This window comes from Aotus nancymaae, unplaced genomic scaffold (genome assembly GCF_030222135.1).
Source record: "Aotus nancymaae isolate 86718 unplaced genomic scaffold, 86718_ANA_hifiasm-v0.15.2.pri h1tg000048l, whole genome shotgun sequence".
NCBI classification, from domain to species: Eukaryota; Metazoa; Chordata; class Mammalia; order Primates; family Aotidae; genus Aotus; species Aotus nancymaae.
This window is the reverse complement of record NW_026988462.1, coordinates 4,945,728-4,961,350: the sequence shown is the minus strand read 5'-3', so window position 1 is coordinate 4,961,350 and position 15,623 is coordinate 4,945,728. Positions and strand designations below refer to the sequence as shown.

Sequence of the window (15,623 nt, the reverse complement as noted above, 5' to 3'; positions counted from 1 at the left end):
CACAGAAGAACATGAACAAAAAATTAAAACTACTCACTAAACCATATCCCCATTAATGCCTTAAATTTTGATATATTTCTTTCTGATCTTGTGTCATTTTTACATAACATAATTCTAAATTTTTTACTTAACAGTATTATCTTGTAATATTTATGAACATAATTTTCATCTTAATTATACTCGATTGTGTGAATGTACAATTTATAACATTTCTGTTATATACCTAACTAGTTTCAATTTTGTTTTAAAAATGTTATGTTATTGTGAATAAATCATTGTCTTCCAAATAGATTTTTAAAGAAACGCTTTTGATCTTTATCATGTCACTTCAAACCCATTTTATTAAAGCCCCTTATTAATTATAGTAGCTTTCTTTGAAGAGTTTCAGTTATACAGTCCTGTCATGCAACACTTTTATTTTCTCGTTTCTAACAGTTATGTCCTTTTATAATAATGTTAAATCATAAGGATAATTATATTAATCATGTTGTCATTGTAAGGCTTCCAGAGTTTCATCATTAAAAAAGATGTTTTATGTCGTTTTCAGAAAAATAATTACTCATTCATTTAGTGAATATTTATATTTATTGAGAACCTACTAAAACCAGAGACATAATGATGAGAGAAAAAAATGAAACAAATTTCTACCTTCAAGCACTTTATATATAGTCTAATAAGAAACAACTATAAAAGCATCACAGGATAAATGTAAAACTATAACTCTGATAAGTATACAAAGGGATTAATAGTTCTGACATTTAATATATGGATATGTGCTGACATAATTTGAATATTTGTCCCCACCCAAATCTCATGTTGAATTGTAATCCCCAATGCCAGAGGTAGGGCCTGGGGGAAGTGTTGGATCATGGGGGCAGATCCCTCATGCCTTGGTGTTGTCTTTGTGATGTGAGTTCTAGCAAGACGTGGTTAAGTGTATGGCACCTACCCTCCAACACTCTATCTCACTCCTGTTCTTGCCATATGAGATACCTGCTCCCTCTCTGCCCTCTGCTGTAAGTAAAACTTCCTGAGGCCTCCCCAGAAGCCAAACAGATGTTGGCACCATGCTTCCTATAAAACCTGCAGAATTCTAAGCCAATTAAACTTCTTTTCCTTATAAATTACCCAGTCTCAGGTATTTCTTTATAGCAATGTAAGAATGGCCTAATACATGTGCATACACCCATACATGTATACATGTATGAAGAATCGCATATTATACACATATACATGTGTTTATAAAAGGGTTAATTCAACAGGCTTGGGTTGCTCACACCTTGGATATTCCCAGGAAGAGCCCATTTTCATGACTGTCTCTTGACTGGCTCCTGGTAATTAAGTTCTTAGAATGTTCTGACTGATAAGAGTGTTTTGCACAGCTAGGACCCTGAGCCATGCTGCAGCAGTTCCAGCAGTTTGTCTAGAGTTTATACAAACAATATGAGTTATAATAAACACCTGCTTTTCCTCAGTATGGAGCTCCAGCCACTGATGGTAAGTACAAAGAGCCACTGTACGTCTACATGATGGATGCCCTCTCACAATCCTGAACTCAGGCTCCAGTAAGTTAGTTTCCTAGTAGGTAGCACTTTGCACATATTGTCACATATCACATTAAGCATGCAACTCCACTAGTAGGGAACTCCTGACAACTTATGCCTGGTTTCCTCTGGACTTCACCCCTGCTGATTTTTTCATACCATTTTGCTCTACTAAGCCATAACCATGAATATAACAACTTCTGGATCTTACAAGTCCTTCTAGCAAATCACTGGATTAGAAAGTGGCCTCAGGGGATTCTCTAACACAATGTGTACATTTAAAAAATCATCTGGATTGTTAAAGAAAGTTTCTCTCAGAAAGGGCTGTTTCAACTTAAGTCTGAAAAAGGAATAGGAGTTAACTGGATAAAGAAAGGAAAAAGTGCTTTCTAAGCATGGGATAAAGAGCAGCCATTTGCAGCCTCATAGGCCATACTGAAGGTCACTTCTGTGCACAAGCAAGAAAGGGTGATATGATCAAATTTCTTAAAAAAAAAATCACTTGGGCTGTAATACACAAACCAGAACCTTTGGAAGCCACTGCAAATTGTTTAGGCAGGGCTTTCATCATGTTAAGGTAACACTTTTTTTTTTTTTTTTTTTTTTTTTTGAGACGAGTCTCTGTCGCCCAGGCTGGAGTGCAGTGGCGTGATCTCGGCTCACTGCAACCTCTGCCTCCTGTGTTCAAGCAATTCTCCTGCCTCAGCCTCCTGAGTAGCTAGTATTACAGGCACCCAATACTACACACAGCTAATTTTTTGTATTTTTTGTAGTGATGGGGTTTCGCCATGTTGGCCAAGCTTGTCTCAAACTCCTGAGCTTGTGATTTGCCCACCCTGGCCTCCCAAACTGCTGGGATTACAGGCATGAGTCACCATGCCTAGCCCAAGGTAGCACTGTTATAAACCTCAGATTCTAACTATGTATTTGGTATCTTATTGTTGTTATTGTTCATGTGGTTATTCTTTTTTTCTTGTTTTATCTCTCAAGTTGGAAAGGACACTGAATGAGAGTGAGTAGGTATTCTTGTGACAAAACAGAGACTATGTAGAAGGAGAAGGAATTTGCAAGTGGGAGAGGAGATGGGTCTATAGTTTTACTTTCGCTTTTCACTGACAACTGTTCCAAAATGCTGAAACTTATTGTCAGGCCTGCCAATATTTCATTTTATGTTAAGCCTTAAGTATACTACAGGTTTTACAACAAGGAATAATGTAAGCACTTACCATTATAGAAGAATGTCGAATATCTAATACATAAGTATGTTCCCAAATGTGTGAATTTAATTTTAAAAATTTGCTCATATCTTCCCTATTGATCCCAAGATTGCGAAGGCCATTCATCATTTTTCCTTCTAATTTCAGCATATCCAAAATACTATCCATTCAAAGAAAAAAAGTTTTATTTTGATTTTCCAAATTTCAAACAAATCTTTTAAAGTTTGATCGATTTCTTAAAGCATTAGAAACAAGCTTTTTTTTTGGTATTTTCATTAACAACAGGAAGATGTATTATGAAATTAAACTAAGAAATAAGACAAATAGTTCTAATTAGTGATCCAGAGTAAACTTACATAATTTTTTTAGTGGTAGTAAAATCTTATTATATAAAAGATAAAAGAGACTATCGTATTCTTTATCAAAGTAGTGAGGGTGTGATCAGCCTTGAGGAAGACAAAAATGAGAAAAAAAAAATCAGGTCAATCTTTTAACAAACCTCTACAAAAATAACATAAGATCAAACAAGACAAAGTATAAAATTCGAATACAGAGGAAGCCCCATTAAAGCATGAAGTTCACATGTGTTTGAATACAAATTTAAATTTCTTATTACATATAATAATTTCAGAGTTCTTAAACATGATATAAAGTATTACTGTAAACAACATCAACAATAACCCCAATGACAATAAATTGGGAAATCTAAATCTTTAAACGACTCTTTATCAATTGTGTGGCTGAGGTGACCATTCAAAAGCAAAAATATATAAAAGACTCTTTGGTGCACTGGAACAGAATGTTTTAATGTAGATATATGAGACCCTGTTTATGTACTTCATCAGTCCTACTTGCCTTTTTCCCCAGTCAGTGCCACATGTTCCTACTGTCTCAGCCTCCCTGGGGGTGAGATGTAGGCCTTTATAGAACCAATGCTAATCTAATCCTAACCCATGAAGGCTCTGGCTCCTCCCACTACTTTCAGGATCAGAGCAAGAAGAGCTGGGTCATGTATGGGGCATGTTATTGGTTCTCCTACAACCTAGTAATGCAATGACTGACAAAAGATAGGAAGGGACCAAAAATAATTCCTTACTCCTTTTATTTCCCCACACGGACAATTCCAAAGTATTGGTTGCATAAAACTTCTCTCTATACAATTTCTCTGTAATATGATATTTTCCTTCCATTTCCTTATTTTCTTCCATTCATCTTCCTCTTTGCATTAATTTTATTCCACATCCTCTGATCCTTTTCTGAGAATCTTTCTGATTATGCTATCTTCAAAAATGTCAGAAGATATAAATATCATCACATATTTTCTCTTTCTCTTTTAAGAGAATCACAGTAGCCCTAACTAATGATCAAATCAATGAGGAACAAAAATGTAGCACACAATCCAGGTGTAGGAGCCGCAGGGGGAGGTGAGGGTGGAGGGTGGAGAGGGGAATGGGGGGTTGGACGGGCGTTGTTGTTGTATTTTTTAATAACCTACAGCCTTCCTAAATCATACGTGAAAATATTCTTGCCATAAATATTTCCTCATATACTGCCTTAGAAAACTTTCTAAAATCTACATACCATTTCACTACTTCCTTTAAACCTGTTTTTACTGCTCCTGAGCACAGATGTAGTTTTTGTTCCCCTGAAACTTAGAGGGTAGCACTTAAAAACTTCTCCACTCTTTCTGTGTGTAGTACTTACATATATCTTAGGTTATTATTTTTCCAATACTAGGTCCAAGGATTCAAGTAACTAAAGAGAAAAGCCCCATTTGAGATAACACTGTAAAAAATGTTTGATAAAACTACTTCTTCAGTCTTTCCAATATATTTTCCAACATATTTCCAAACTGGTAAGAAAATGGGATTTAAATAAACAATTCAAATAATTTCAGTTCAACAAACATATTCAATTGAATTAAAACTGAATACTGAACTAAGGTATCACGTTTCCTAAGTTCATCTAATGTTCCAAATACTAATTTTAAAGTAGTTTTATGTTTCTTTATAAAAGTAACTCTTATGTTTGGTCCACAGCTTTACCTTTGGGTGAATGACCACTGACAATGCAAGGACTTCCTAATTCAGTCCTGTTCAAAATTCTGAGCAATTTTGAAGATTTTTTTTTTTTTGGACAAGAAACTAGATAGTATCCAGCAATTATACAGAAGCACTTTAAATTTCTCTTGTCAATTGCTCTCTTCTGAGGAAATACTCCATGTTGATTTCAGTTCCTATATGAAGGATAGAGGTTTCTGGCTGTTCAGTTCAGTTCCAAATAACTTCCCTGATAAATCATCAATCTATTCTTCAATGAAAGACAGTTTAGAATAACAAAGTAATTGTAGGTCTAACACTCATCCAAACAAATATCTTGACTGTTTCTTCCAGTTCTGATAGTCTAAGACACTTTGGGCTTGCTCATTTTGGTAGAAGAGAGCTGTTTTGTACAATGAAAAACATGTATTTGCTTTATCTTTAAAGTGACCTTCATATTTTAACTAATATTAAATTCAAGACAATGTTTACTTTTATATAAACCATAATTTATAGTAATAATTTAATACATACCTAAAAGGGTCATAAACATCCATATCAACACGAAGGCCATTTATAAATAGACGAGCATCACCTGGCTGAATTTCAAATCTATCTCGAAGATCCTTGAAATAGAGCAAAGCAGTATTAACCAAGTGATAGAACAATAGTGATCTGCATTACAGGTCACCAGATTATTTCTATAAATAGTAAATATTTTAGGTTTAGCAGGCCAGTCTCTGTTGCAACTATTGATCTCTGCCTTTGTATCCTTAGACACTATGTAAACAAATGGGCATGGCAATGTTTATTTTAAAAATTAAGCTTTTATTTATAAAAATAAATGGCGGACCAGATTTGGTTCATAGGTAGTAGTTTGCCCAGCCTTGATCTCAGTGATGAGGAAAATCTTAAGGAATATTCTGATTTTTACAATGCATGTTGTAACAGTTCTAATGCTACAATAATTACTTATCTACTACATTTCATATAGTGTGTGTATGTGCACATATACAATTTGATAGTTGGCACATTCCTATTCCTTGAGGCAATGATATATCAAAAGTAAAACTCTGGTATATGTGTAAATTTTTGGAGCTCACTCTAAATTCATAAGTTTCCATTGAAGCTATATTTGAATTTTCACTGTCTTGCATTCAGTAAACATTTCCTGAGTGCTTGCTATGTTCTAGGAACAACTCCAGGCACTAGACCAGTAATAAAAGTTAAAAAGGGGATGTTCTTGTTACTAAAGCAAAGTTGGCAAGATCACAGTGTGAGTATCATGCCTGGTTTAATCCTAGTCTTCCTACCTACTAGCTGTTAAGATTTGGGCAAGTTCAAATCACTTTCAGAATCCTCAGTTTCCTCATCTTTAAAATGGGAATAATTATATCTATCTCATAGGTTTGCTATAGTTTAAATGTAATATAAGTCTATACCTTGTCACCTATTAAGTGGTCACGAATGAAAGTTGTTATTATTATAGGTTACTATCAGCAAACAGGTTTGGGAGGAAAAACAACCAGTGTACTTCAAAGACATCATATGATAAGTCACACAATAGGGACTTGTTTGAACTACTCTGTAAAGGCAGAGGAAGCAACTAACTTGAAGAGACTCAGAGAAATGACTTGAAAGTTGAATTTTTCTGTATGATTATCACTCAACAGATGAGCTACACAAAGAGAAGGGAGAGTAGGAACTTAACAGAAAGTAATTCCACTGGTTTTATACAGAATACTGGCAAAAGATTGAATCCTAATATGAAAAGATTCAGAGGTAAAATTTTTATTTGTCCTTAGCCACTTTAGACGTGCCTTTCTATCAAAGTTACTTATACTAAGAAATCTACATTCCAACTTCAAAATCTACAGATGCCTAGTGAATTTATATTGCCTGCTGTTTTCTCCAATCTGGCATCGAAACTTCACACACCACAAATCAAGCTTTCTCCAGTACCTCATTCATTCATTTTAGTGCATCTCAATTATAAGGGGAAAGTACACCAAGCACACAGATCCATACTAAATTGCTAAATCCCTCAAGACTGTTTATGTCAGGCACAGTGCCTTGAACAATAATGCTCAGAAAACAGGTAACAGACTAAACTCAGTGAATCTGCTTGCTGAAACAGTGTGAGAGGGAAGAGGTTTGTCTATTAGAGATTGGTACTTACAAATTCTTCTCTTTGCTCTGCCCCAGAGGGTTAGCCTTAAGTCCTGACAAATTAGTGTGTATTTCAGTGTGTAATTTAAAGTGGCCTTTCTTAAGTGAGGGGTAAGAATTCAATTTCTAGCAATATGATAAACCAAAGATCCTAAAATTCACTTACTAAAAGAAAGCACAAAAACACTACATTAAAATGTTAATAATGAGGCTGGTCATGGGGGCTCACACCTGTAATCCCAGCACTTTCAGAGGCTGAGGTGGGCGGATCACTTGAGATCAGGAGTTTGAGACCAGCCCGTCTAACATGATGAAACCCTGTTTCTACCACAAAGAGAAAAATTAACCAGGCATGCTTGTGCATGCCTGTAGTCCCAGCTACTTAGGAGGCTAAGGCAAGAGAATCACTTGAACCCAGGAGGTGGAGGTTGCAGTGAGCTGAGATCGCACCACTGCACTCCAGGCTGGGCAACGAAGTGATACTCCATCTCAAAAATAGATAAATAAATAAATAAATAAATATGAATAAATCCCCTAAATGTGGCTCAGAGTTCAAGAAAGTATTTACCTAAGGACAAAGAGGAAGTAGGAATATGAATATAGAGATGTAAATAAACACTAAAGACCTTGCCCTGAGGAAATTCAGAGCTTCCTAGATGGCCTAAGACTTGGGTGTTGAAGGGCCAATCTTAGAAGAACAGGAAATTTGAATCCAGGACCCACATGGAACAAGGTGTAGGATCAAATATATCCTTATGCACACATACAGTGCTACACTCATGGTGAAAGGTGAATTAGGAAACAAAATGCCCTGCAGTAACAGCATAGAAATTTGTCTACCTCACCTTGGTTCTTGGTGGAGGAAGAATACATCTCCCAAATGAATTCATGGCCTCTAGCTTATTTTCATATGGGTTTGGGGCTGGATTTCATACTATATTTATGATCCAAAAAACTTAGATTTTTGTATTTAAAGTGAAATTAAACTAGAACACTTAGGCTTGAGCAAAAACAAATGCAAATCCTAATGAAGAAATATAAGCTCATTTTTTTAAAGAAGAGGGGACCACTTATTTTAATATGCCTCTTTAATAACCAATGGAGCTGAGATAGTACCTGAAGCTAAAGAAATTGATTAGATCTCAGAAGACTGGTTGAGATTTACAATTGTAAAATGGTTTATAAACATGTCTGGGTGTTCCTAAGGTGAAATGTGCACGCTGAAATTTAAATATTTCTTTAAAATTTTAGTTTTGGCAGATCCAACATGGCCAAATAGAAACAGCTCTGAAGTGCGGTTCCCAGCAAGAACAAGACAGAGGGTGAGTGATCACCGCATTTCCAAATGAGTTGTTACTGCCCACAAACAAAGAGATTCTCAGGCTGAAAAGCACCACGAGTTTCCAGCACGGCTGTTTAAGCTGATGCAGCGGGTCTTCACACAAAAACTCACACAAATCTGGGCAGCCGTTTCAACTGGTGCCTGGAACACCTGGGAGACAGAGCCACCCATTTAACTGAAGGAAAGGCGGCTGAAACAGCGAGCCAGGTGTTCTGGCTCGGCAGGTCCCACCCTCACAAAGACTAGCAATCTGAAATGCTCTGGATTGAGAGTTTCACAGCAAGTGCAGCTGGACCTGGGACAGTCCAGCTCTGTGGGGGGAAGGGCATCCACCATTACCGAGGCAGTCCACCACTACCGAGGCAGTCCACCACTACTGAAGCAATCTGCGACTACCAAGGCAGTCCGCTATTACCAGAGGCATTCCACCATTACAGATGCAGTCTGCCATTACTGAGGCAGACCACCATTACTGAGGCAGTTCTAACTATACCTCTATAAACAAAACCACAAGGAAGTTCACAAAGCAGCTGGGCAGAGCCCACGGCAGCTCAGCAATGCCTCTGCTGGCAGACTGTGACTAGGCTACCTCCTCGCTGGACACGGCAAATCTGAAAAAAGGCAGCAGCACGTCAGGAACTTATAAATAAAGCCCCACCTTCCCAGGACAGAGCACCTGGGAAAAAAGGCAGTTATGAGTTCTGCTGCAGCAGACTTGAACGTATCTGCTCAGCAGCTCTGAATGGAACAATGGAGCTCACAGCTCAGCACCTGAGCTCCTATAAGGGTCAGACTGTCTCCTCAAGCAGCTCCCTGACCCCCCTATATCCAAAGAGACACCTAATAAATGAGAGCTCAGGCTGACTTCTGGCAGGTATCCTTCTGGGACTAAGATAACAAAAGAAGAAACTGGCAGAAATCCTTACTGTTCTGCAGCCACTGCAGGTGATCCCCAGGCAAGCAGAGTCTGGAGTGGACCTCCAGCATTACTACAGCAGAGAGACTGATTGTTAGAAGGAAAACTAAAAAACAGAAAGAAAAAACTTCATCATTAACAAAAAGGACACCCACTCAGAGACCCCATCCGAAAGTTACCAACTACAAAGACCACAGGTAAATACACAAAGTTGAGAAGAAACCAGCGCAAAAAGGATGAAAACACCCAAAACCAGAATGCCTCTCCTCCTACAAGGGATCACAACTCTTCACCAGCAAGGGAACAAATCCGGATGGAGAATGAGTCTGATGAATTGACAGAACCAGGTTCCTCTCTGAGGTAAAAGAACATGTTCTAACCCAATGCAAAGAAACTAAGAACGTTGTAAAAAGGTTTGATGAAATGCTAACGAGAATAAACAGCTTAGAGAAGACTATAAATGACCTGATGGAGCTGAAAAACACAACACAAGAACTTTGTGAAGCATACACAAGTTCCAATAGCTGAATCGACCAAGCAGAATAAAGGAATCAGAGACTGAAGATCAACTCAATGAAATAAAACAAGATAGCAAAACTAGAGAAAAAAGAGTGAAAAGAAATGAACAAAGCCTCCAAGAAATATGGGATTATGTGAAAAGAGCTAATCTACATTTGACAGGCATACCTGACTGTGATGGAGAGAATGAATCCAAGCTGGAAAACACTCTTCAGGATGTTATCCAAGAGAAATTCCCCAACCTAGCAAGGCAGACCAACATTCTAGTACAGGAAACAGAGAACACCACAAAGATATTCCTCAAGAAGAGCAAACCCAAGCCACATAATCAGATTCACCAGGGTTGAAATGAAGGAGAAAATGCTAAGGGCAGTCAGAGAGAAAGGTCGGGTTACCCACAAAGGGAAGCCCATCACACTCACAGCAGATCTATCAGCAGAAACCCTACAAGCCAGAAGAGAGTGGGGGGCCAATAATCGATATCCTTAAAGAAAATAACTTTCACCCTAGAATTTCATATCCAGCCAAACTAAGCTTCATAAGCGAAGGAGAAATAAAATCCTTTATGAACAAGCAACTGCTGAGAGATTTTGTCGCCACTAGGCCTGCCTAACAAGAGCTCCTGAAGAAGCACTAAACACAGAAAGAAACAACCAGTACTAGCCACTCCAAAAACTTACCAAATGGTAAAGACCATCAACACAATAAAGAAAAAGCTTCAACCAATGGGCAAAACAACCAGCTAGCATCAAAATGGCAGGATCAAATTCACACATAACAATATTAACCCTAAATGTAAATGGGATAAAAGCGCCAATCAAAAGACACAGACTGGCAAATTGGATAAAAAGCCAAAATCCATCAGTGTGTTGTATCCAGGAAACCCATCTCACATGCAAGGATACACAAAGCCTCAAAATAAAGGGATGGAGGAAGATTTACCAAGCAAATGGAGAGAAAAAAAAAAAACAGGAGTTGCAATTTTCATCTCTGATAAAATAGACTTTAAACCAACAAAGATCAAAAGAGACAAAGAAGGAATTACATAATGGTAAAAGGATCAATACAACAAGAATGATCCTAATATATATGTACCCAATACAGGAGCGCCCAGATACATAAAGCAAGTTCTTAATGACTTACAAAGAGACTTAGACTCCCACACAATAATAGTGGGAGACTTTAACACCCCATTGTCAATATTAGACAGATCAACAAGACAGAAAATTAACAAGGGTATCCAGGACTTGAACTCAGACCTGGACCAAGCAAACCTAATAGACATCTACAGAACTCTCCACCCCAAATCCACAGAATATACATTCTTCTCAGCACCACAACACACCTACTCTAAAATTGACCACATAATTGGAAGTAAATCACTCCTCAGCAAATGCAAAAGAATGGTAATCATAACAAACAGTCTCTCAGACCACACTGCAATCAAATTAGAACTCAGAATTCAGAAACTAACTCAGAACCACACAACTTCATGGAAACTGAACAACTGGCTCTTGAATGTTGACTGGATAAACAATGAAATGAAGGCAGAAATAAAGATGTTCTTCAAAACTAACAAGAACGAAGACACAACGTACCAGAATCTCTGGGACACATTTAAAGCAGTGTCTAGAGGAAAATTTATAGCAATAAATGCCCAAATGAGAAGCAAGAAAAGATCTAAAATTGACACCCTATCATCAAAATTGAAAGAGCTAGAGGAGCAAGAACAAAAAAACTCAAAACCTAGCAGAAGACAAGAAACAACTAAGATCAAAGTAGAACTGAAAGAGATAGAGATACAAATAAACTTTCAAAAAATCAATAAATCCAGGAGCCAGCTTTTTGAAAAGATCAACAAAATAGAGTGCTAGCCAGATTAATAAAAAAGAAAAGAGAGAAGAATCAAATCGATGCAATAAAAAACAATAAAGGGGATATCACCACTGATTCCACAGAAATACAAACTACCATCAGAGATTACTACAAGCAACTCTATGCACATAAACCAGTAAACCTGGAAGAAATGGATAAATTCCTGGACACTTGCACCCTCCCAAGCCTAAACCAGGAAGAAGTCGAAACCCTGAAGAGATCAATAACCAGGGCTGAAGTTGAAGCAGAAATTAATAGTCTACCAACCAAAAAAAGCCCAGGTTCAGATGGGTTCACATCCGAATTCTACCACACATACTAAGAGGAGCTGGTACCACTCCTTCTGAAACTATTCCAAATATTCCAAAAAGAGTGAATCCTTCCCAAATCATTTTATGAGACCAACATCATCCTGATACCAAAACCCGGCAGACACTCAACAAGAAAAGAAAACTTCAAGCCAATATCCATGATGAACATAGATGCAAAACTCTTCAATAAAATACTAGCAAACCAATTGCAACAGCACAACAAAAAGCTTATCTATCACGATCAAGTAGGCTTCATCCCGGGGATGCAAGGCCATTCAACATACACAAGTCTGTAAATGTCACCTACCAAACAAACAGAACCAAAGACAAAAACCACATGATTATCTCAATTGATGCAGAGAAGGCCTTCAACAAAATTCAACAGCGCTTTATGCTAAAAACTCTCAATAAACTAGGTATTGACGGAACGTATCTCAAAATAATAAAAGCTATTTACAACAAACCAACAGCCAATATCATACTGAATAGGCAAAAACTGAAAGCATTCCCTTTGAAATCTGGCACTAGACAAGGATGCCCTCTCTCACCACTCCTATTCAATATAGTACTGGAAGTTCTAGCCAGAACAATCAGGCAAGAAAAAGTATTAGGGTATTCAAATAGGAAAGGAGGAAGTCAAATTGTCACTATTTGCAGATGACATGATTGTATATGTACAAGATCCCATTGTCTCAGTCCAAAATCTCCTGAAACTGATAAGCAACGTCAGCAAAGTCTTAGGATACAAAGTGAAATGTGCAGAAATCACAAGCATTCCTATACACCAATAACAGACTTAAACAGAGCCAAATTAAGCACAAACTGTCATTCACAATTGCTACAAAGAGAATAAAATACCTAGGAATACAACTAACAAAGAATGTAAAGGACCTCTTCAAGGAGAACTACAAACCACTGCTCAAGAAAATAAGAGAGGACACAAACAGATGGAAAAACATTCCATGCTCATGGTGAAAATGGCCATACTGCCCAAAGTAATTTACAGATTCAACACTATCCCCAACAAGCTACCTATGACCCTCTTCACAGAACTGGAAAAAACCACCTTAAACTTCATATGGAACCAAAAGAGAGCCCACGTAGCCAAGTCAATTCTAAGCAAAAAGAACAAAGCTGGAGGCATTACGCTACCTGACTTCAAACTACACTACAAGGCTACAGTAATCAAAACAGCATGGTACTGGTACCAAAACAGAGATATAGACCAATGGAACAGAACACAGGACTTGGAGGCAACGCCACACATCTACAACCATCTGATCTTTGACAAACCTGACAAAAACAAGCAATGGGAAAAGGATTCCCTGTTTAATAAATGGTGTTGGGAAAACTGGCTAGCCATGTGCAGAAAGCAAAAACTGGACCCCTTCCTGACAGCTTACACTAAAATTAACTCCAGATGGATTAAAGACTGAAACATTAGACCTAACACCATAAAAATACTAGAAGGAAACCTAGGCAAAACCATTCAGGACATAGGCATAGGCAAAGACTTCATGACTAAACCACCAAAAGCATTGGCAACAAAAGCCAAAATAGACAAATGGGATCTAATTAAACTCTAGAGCTTTTGCACAGCAAAAGAAACAATCATTAGAGTGAGCAGGCAACCAACAGAATGTGAAAATTTTCTGCAATCTACCCATCTGACAAAGGGCTGATATCCAGAATCTACAAAGAACTAAAACAGATTTACAAGAAACAAACAAACCCATTCGAAAGTGGGCAAAGGATACGAACAGACACTTTTCAAAAGAAGACATTTATGAGGCCAACAAACATATGAAAAAATGCTCATCATCACTGGTCATTACAGAAATGCAAATTAAAAGCACATTGAGATACCATCTCACGCCAGTTAGAATGGCGATCATTAAAAATTCTAGAGACAACAAATGCTGGAGAGGATGTGGAGAAACAGAAACACTCCCACTGTTGGTAGTAGTGTAAATTAGTTCAACCATTGTGGAAGACAATGTGGCGCTTCCTCAAGGACCTAGAAATAGAAATTCCATTTGACCCAGCAATCCCATTACTGGGTATATATCCAAAAGATTATAATTCGTTCTATTATAAAGACACACGCACAGGAATATTCACTGAGGCACTGTTTACAATAGCAAAGACCTGGAACCAACCCAAATGCCCACCCATGATAGACTGGACAGGGAAAATGTGGCACATATACACCATGGAATACTATGCAGCCATAAACAACGAGTTTATGTCCTTTGTGGGGACATGAATGAAGTTGGAAACCATCATTCTCAGCAAACTGACACAAGAACAGAAAATCAAACACTGCATGTTCTCACTCATAGGCGGGTGTTGAACAATGGGAACACATGGACACAGGGAGGGGAGCCTCACACACTGGGGTCTGTTGGGGGACAGGGGCAAGGGTAGGGAGACCATTAGGGCAAATACCTAATGCAATGTGGGGCTCAAAACCTAGATAATGGGTTGACAGGAGCAAAAAACCACCATGGCACATGCATACCTATGTAACAAACCTGCACATTCTGCATATGTATCCCAGAACTTAAATTAAAATTAAAATTAAAAAAAGAACTTACAAAAAAGGAAAAAAGGCATTTTAACGGGTGAGACACTATCTCGTTGTTTTGATTTGCATTTCCCTTATGATTAGTGATGATGAGGGTCACTTTTGGCCATCTGCATGCCTTCTTTTGAGAAATGTCTATTCAGATCTTTTGCCCATTTTAAAATTAGATTGTTCATTGTTTTGCTGTTGTTTGAGCTCCTTATATATTCAGGTTATTAATTTCTTGACAGTTGAATGGTCTGAAAATACGCTAGCCCTTTCTGTAGATTTTCTCTTCACTTTGTTGACTGTTTCCTTCTCTGTGCAGAACATTTTTATCTTGATATGATCCCATTTGTCCAAATTGCTTTGGTTGCCTGTGCTTTTCAGGTCTTACTCAAGAAATCTTTGCATAGACCAATGTCTTGAAGCATTTCCCCCATGTTTTCTTCTAGTAGTTTCAGGTCTTACGTATGAGTCTTTAACACATATTGATTTGGTTTTTGTGTATGGTGAGAGATGAGAGTCTAGTTTCATTCTTTACAATTAAAATTTGAAGTCAAATCAGATATAAATCTTAATGCAAAGGTTGTAATTTTCAGAATAAGGAATAAGACAAAATAAGACTCTAAAAAATATGGTTTACAGATGTAGTTTTGGAGACTATGTTCTAATCTAGTTAATTTCTCCAGAACTCTGTAACATTTTTATGCAAAGTAATTAGTTGGAAATTAGAAGCAACATAATAAAGGAAACCAAAGTGAAAAAAAAAAAAAAAGAAGCAACATGAACTTTTATTTGGGTAAGATGCAATCCTTTATTTGAATATCTGCATTTTGGTTATTTCAAGTATCTGTATTTGGTTCATTAAGCAATTATGTAATTCAAATGATTTGTTCCACACTGCTGAATCAGAAAAACTTACCTGACCATATACTTATTTTATTTTCAAGCAAATAAAAAAATGTCATGGATTATAATTTAACAGTTCTTGCAGTAAACAACAAAAGAAGTATGTTAGGTTGACAATTTAGAGTCATAAAAAGCAGATTCTGGCCACTCACAGCAAATGAACAACAATAATGAACTTCCAAGGGAAATTTGCTGTACTTTGGAGTCAAAGCA

General features: G+C 37.3%; 1 protein-coding gene across 2 annotated transcripts in view; it reads right to left on the bottom strand.

The window, feature by feature from the left end:
- UGGT2 (UDP-glucose glycoprotein glucosyltransferase 2) overlaps positions 1 to 15,623 on the bottom strand; it is a 246,456-nt gene that overhangs the window by 154,526 nt on the left and 76,307 nt on the right. For both annotated transcript variants that reach the window (XM_012458621.2, XM_012458622.2), the window contains exons 11-12: positions 5,335 to 5,426; positions 2,771 to 2,921 (exon numbers count right to left, since the gene is read on the bottom strand). In XM_012458621.2, the coding sequence (XP_012314044.1) occupies positions 2,771 to 2,921; positions 5,335 to 5,426 (243 nt within the window). The remainder of the gene's footprint in view (positions 1 to 2,770; positions 2,922 to 5,334; positions 5,427 to 15,623) is intronic.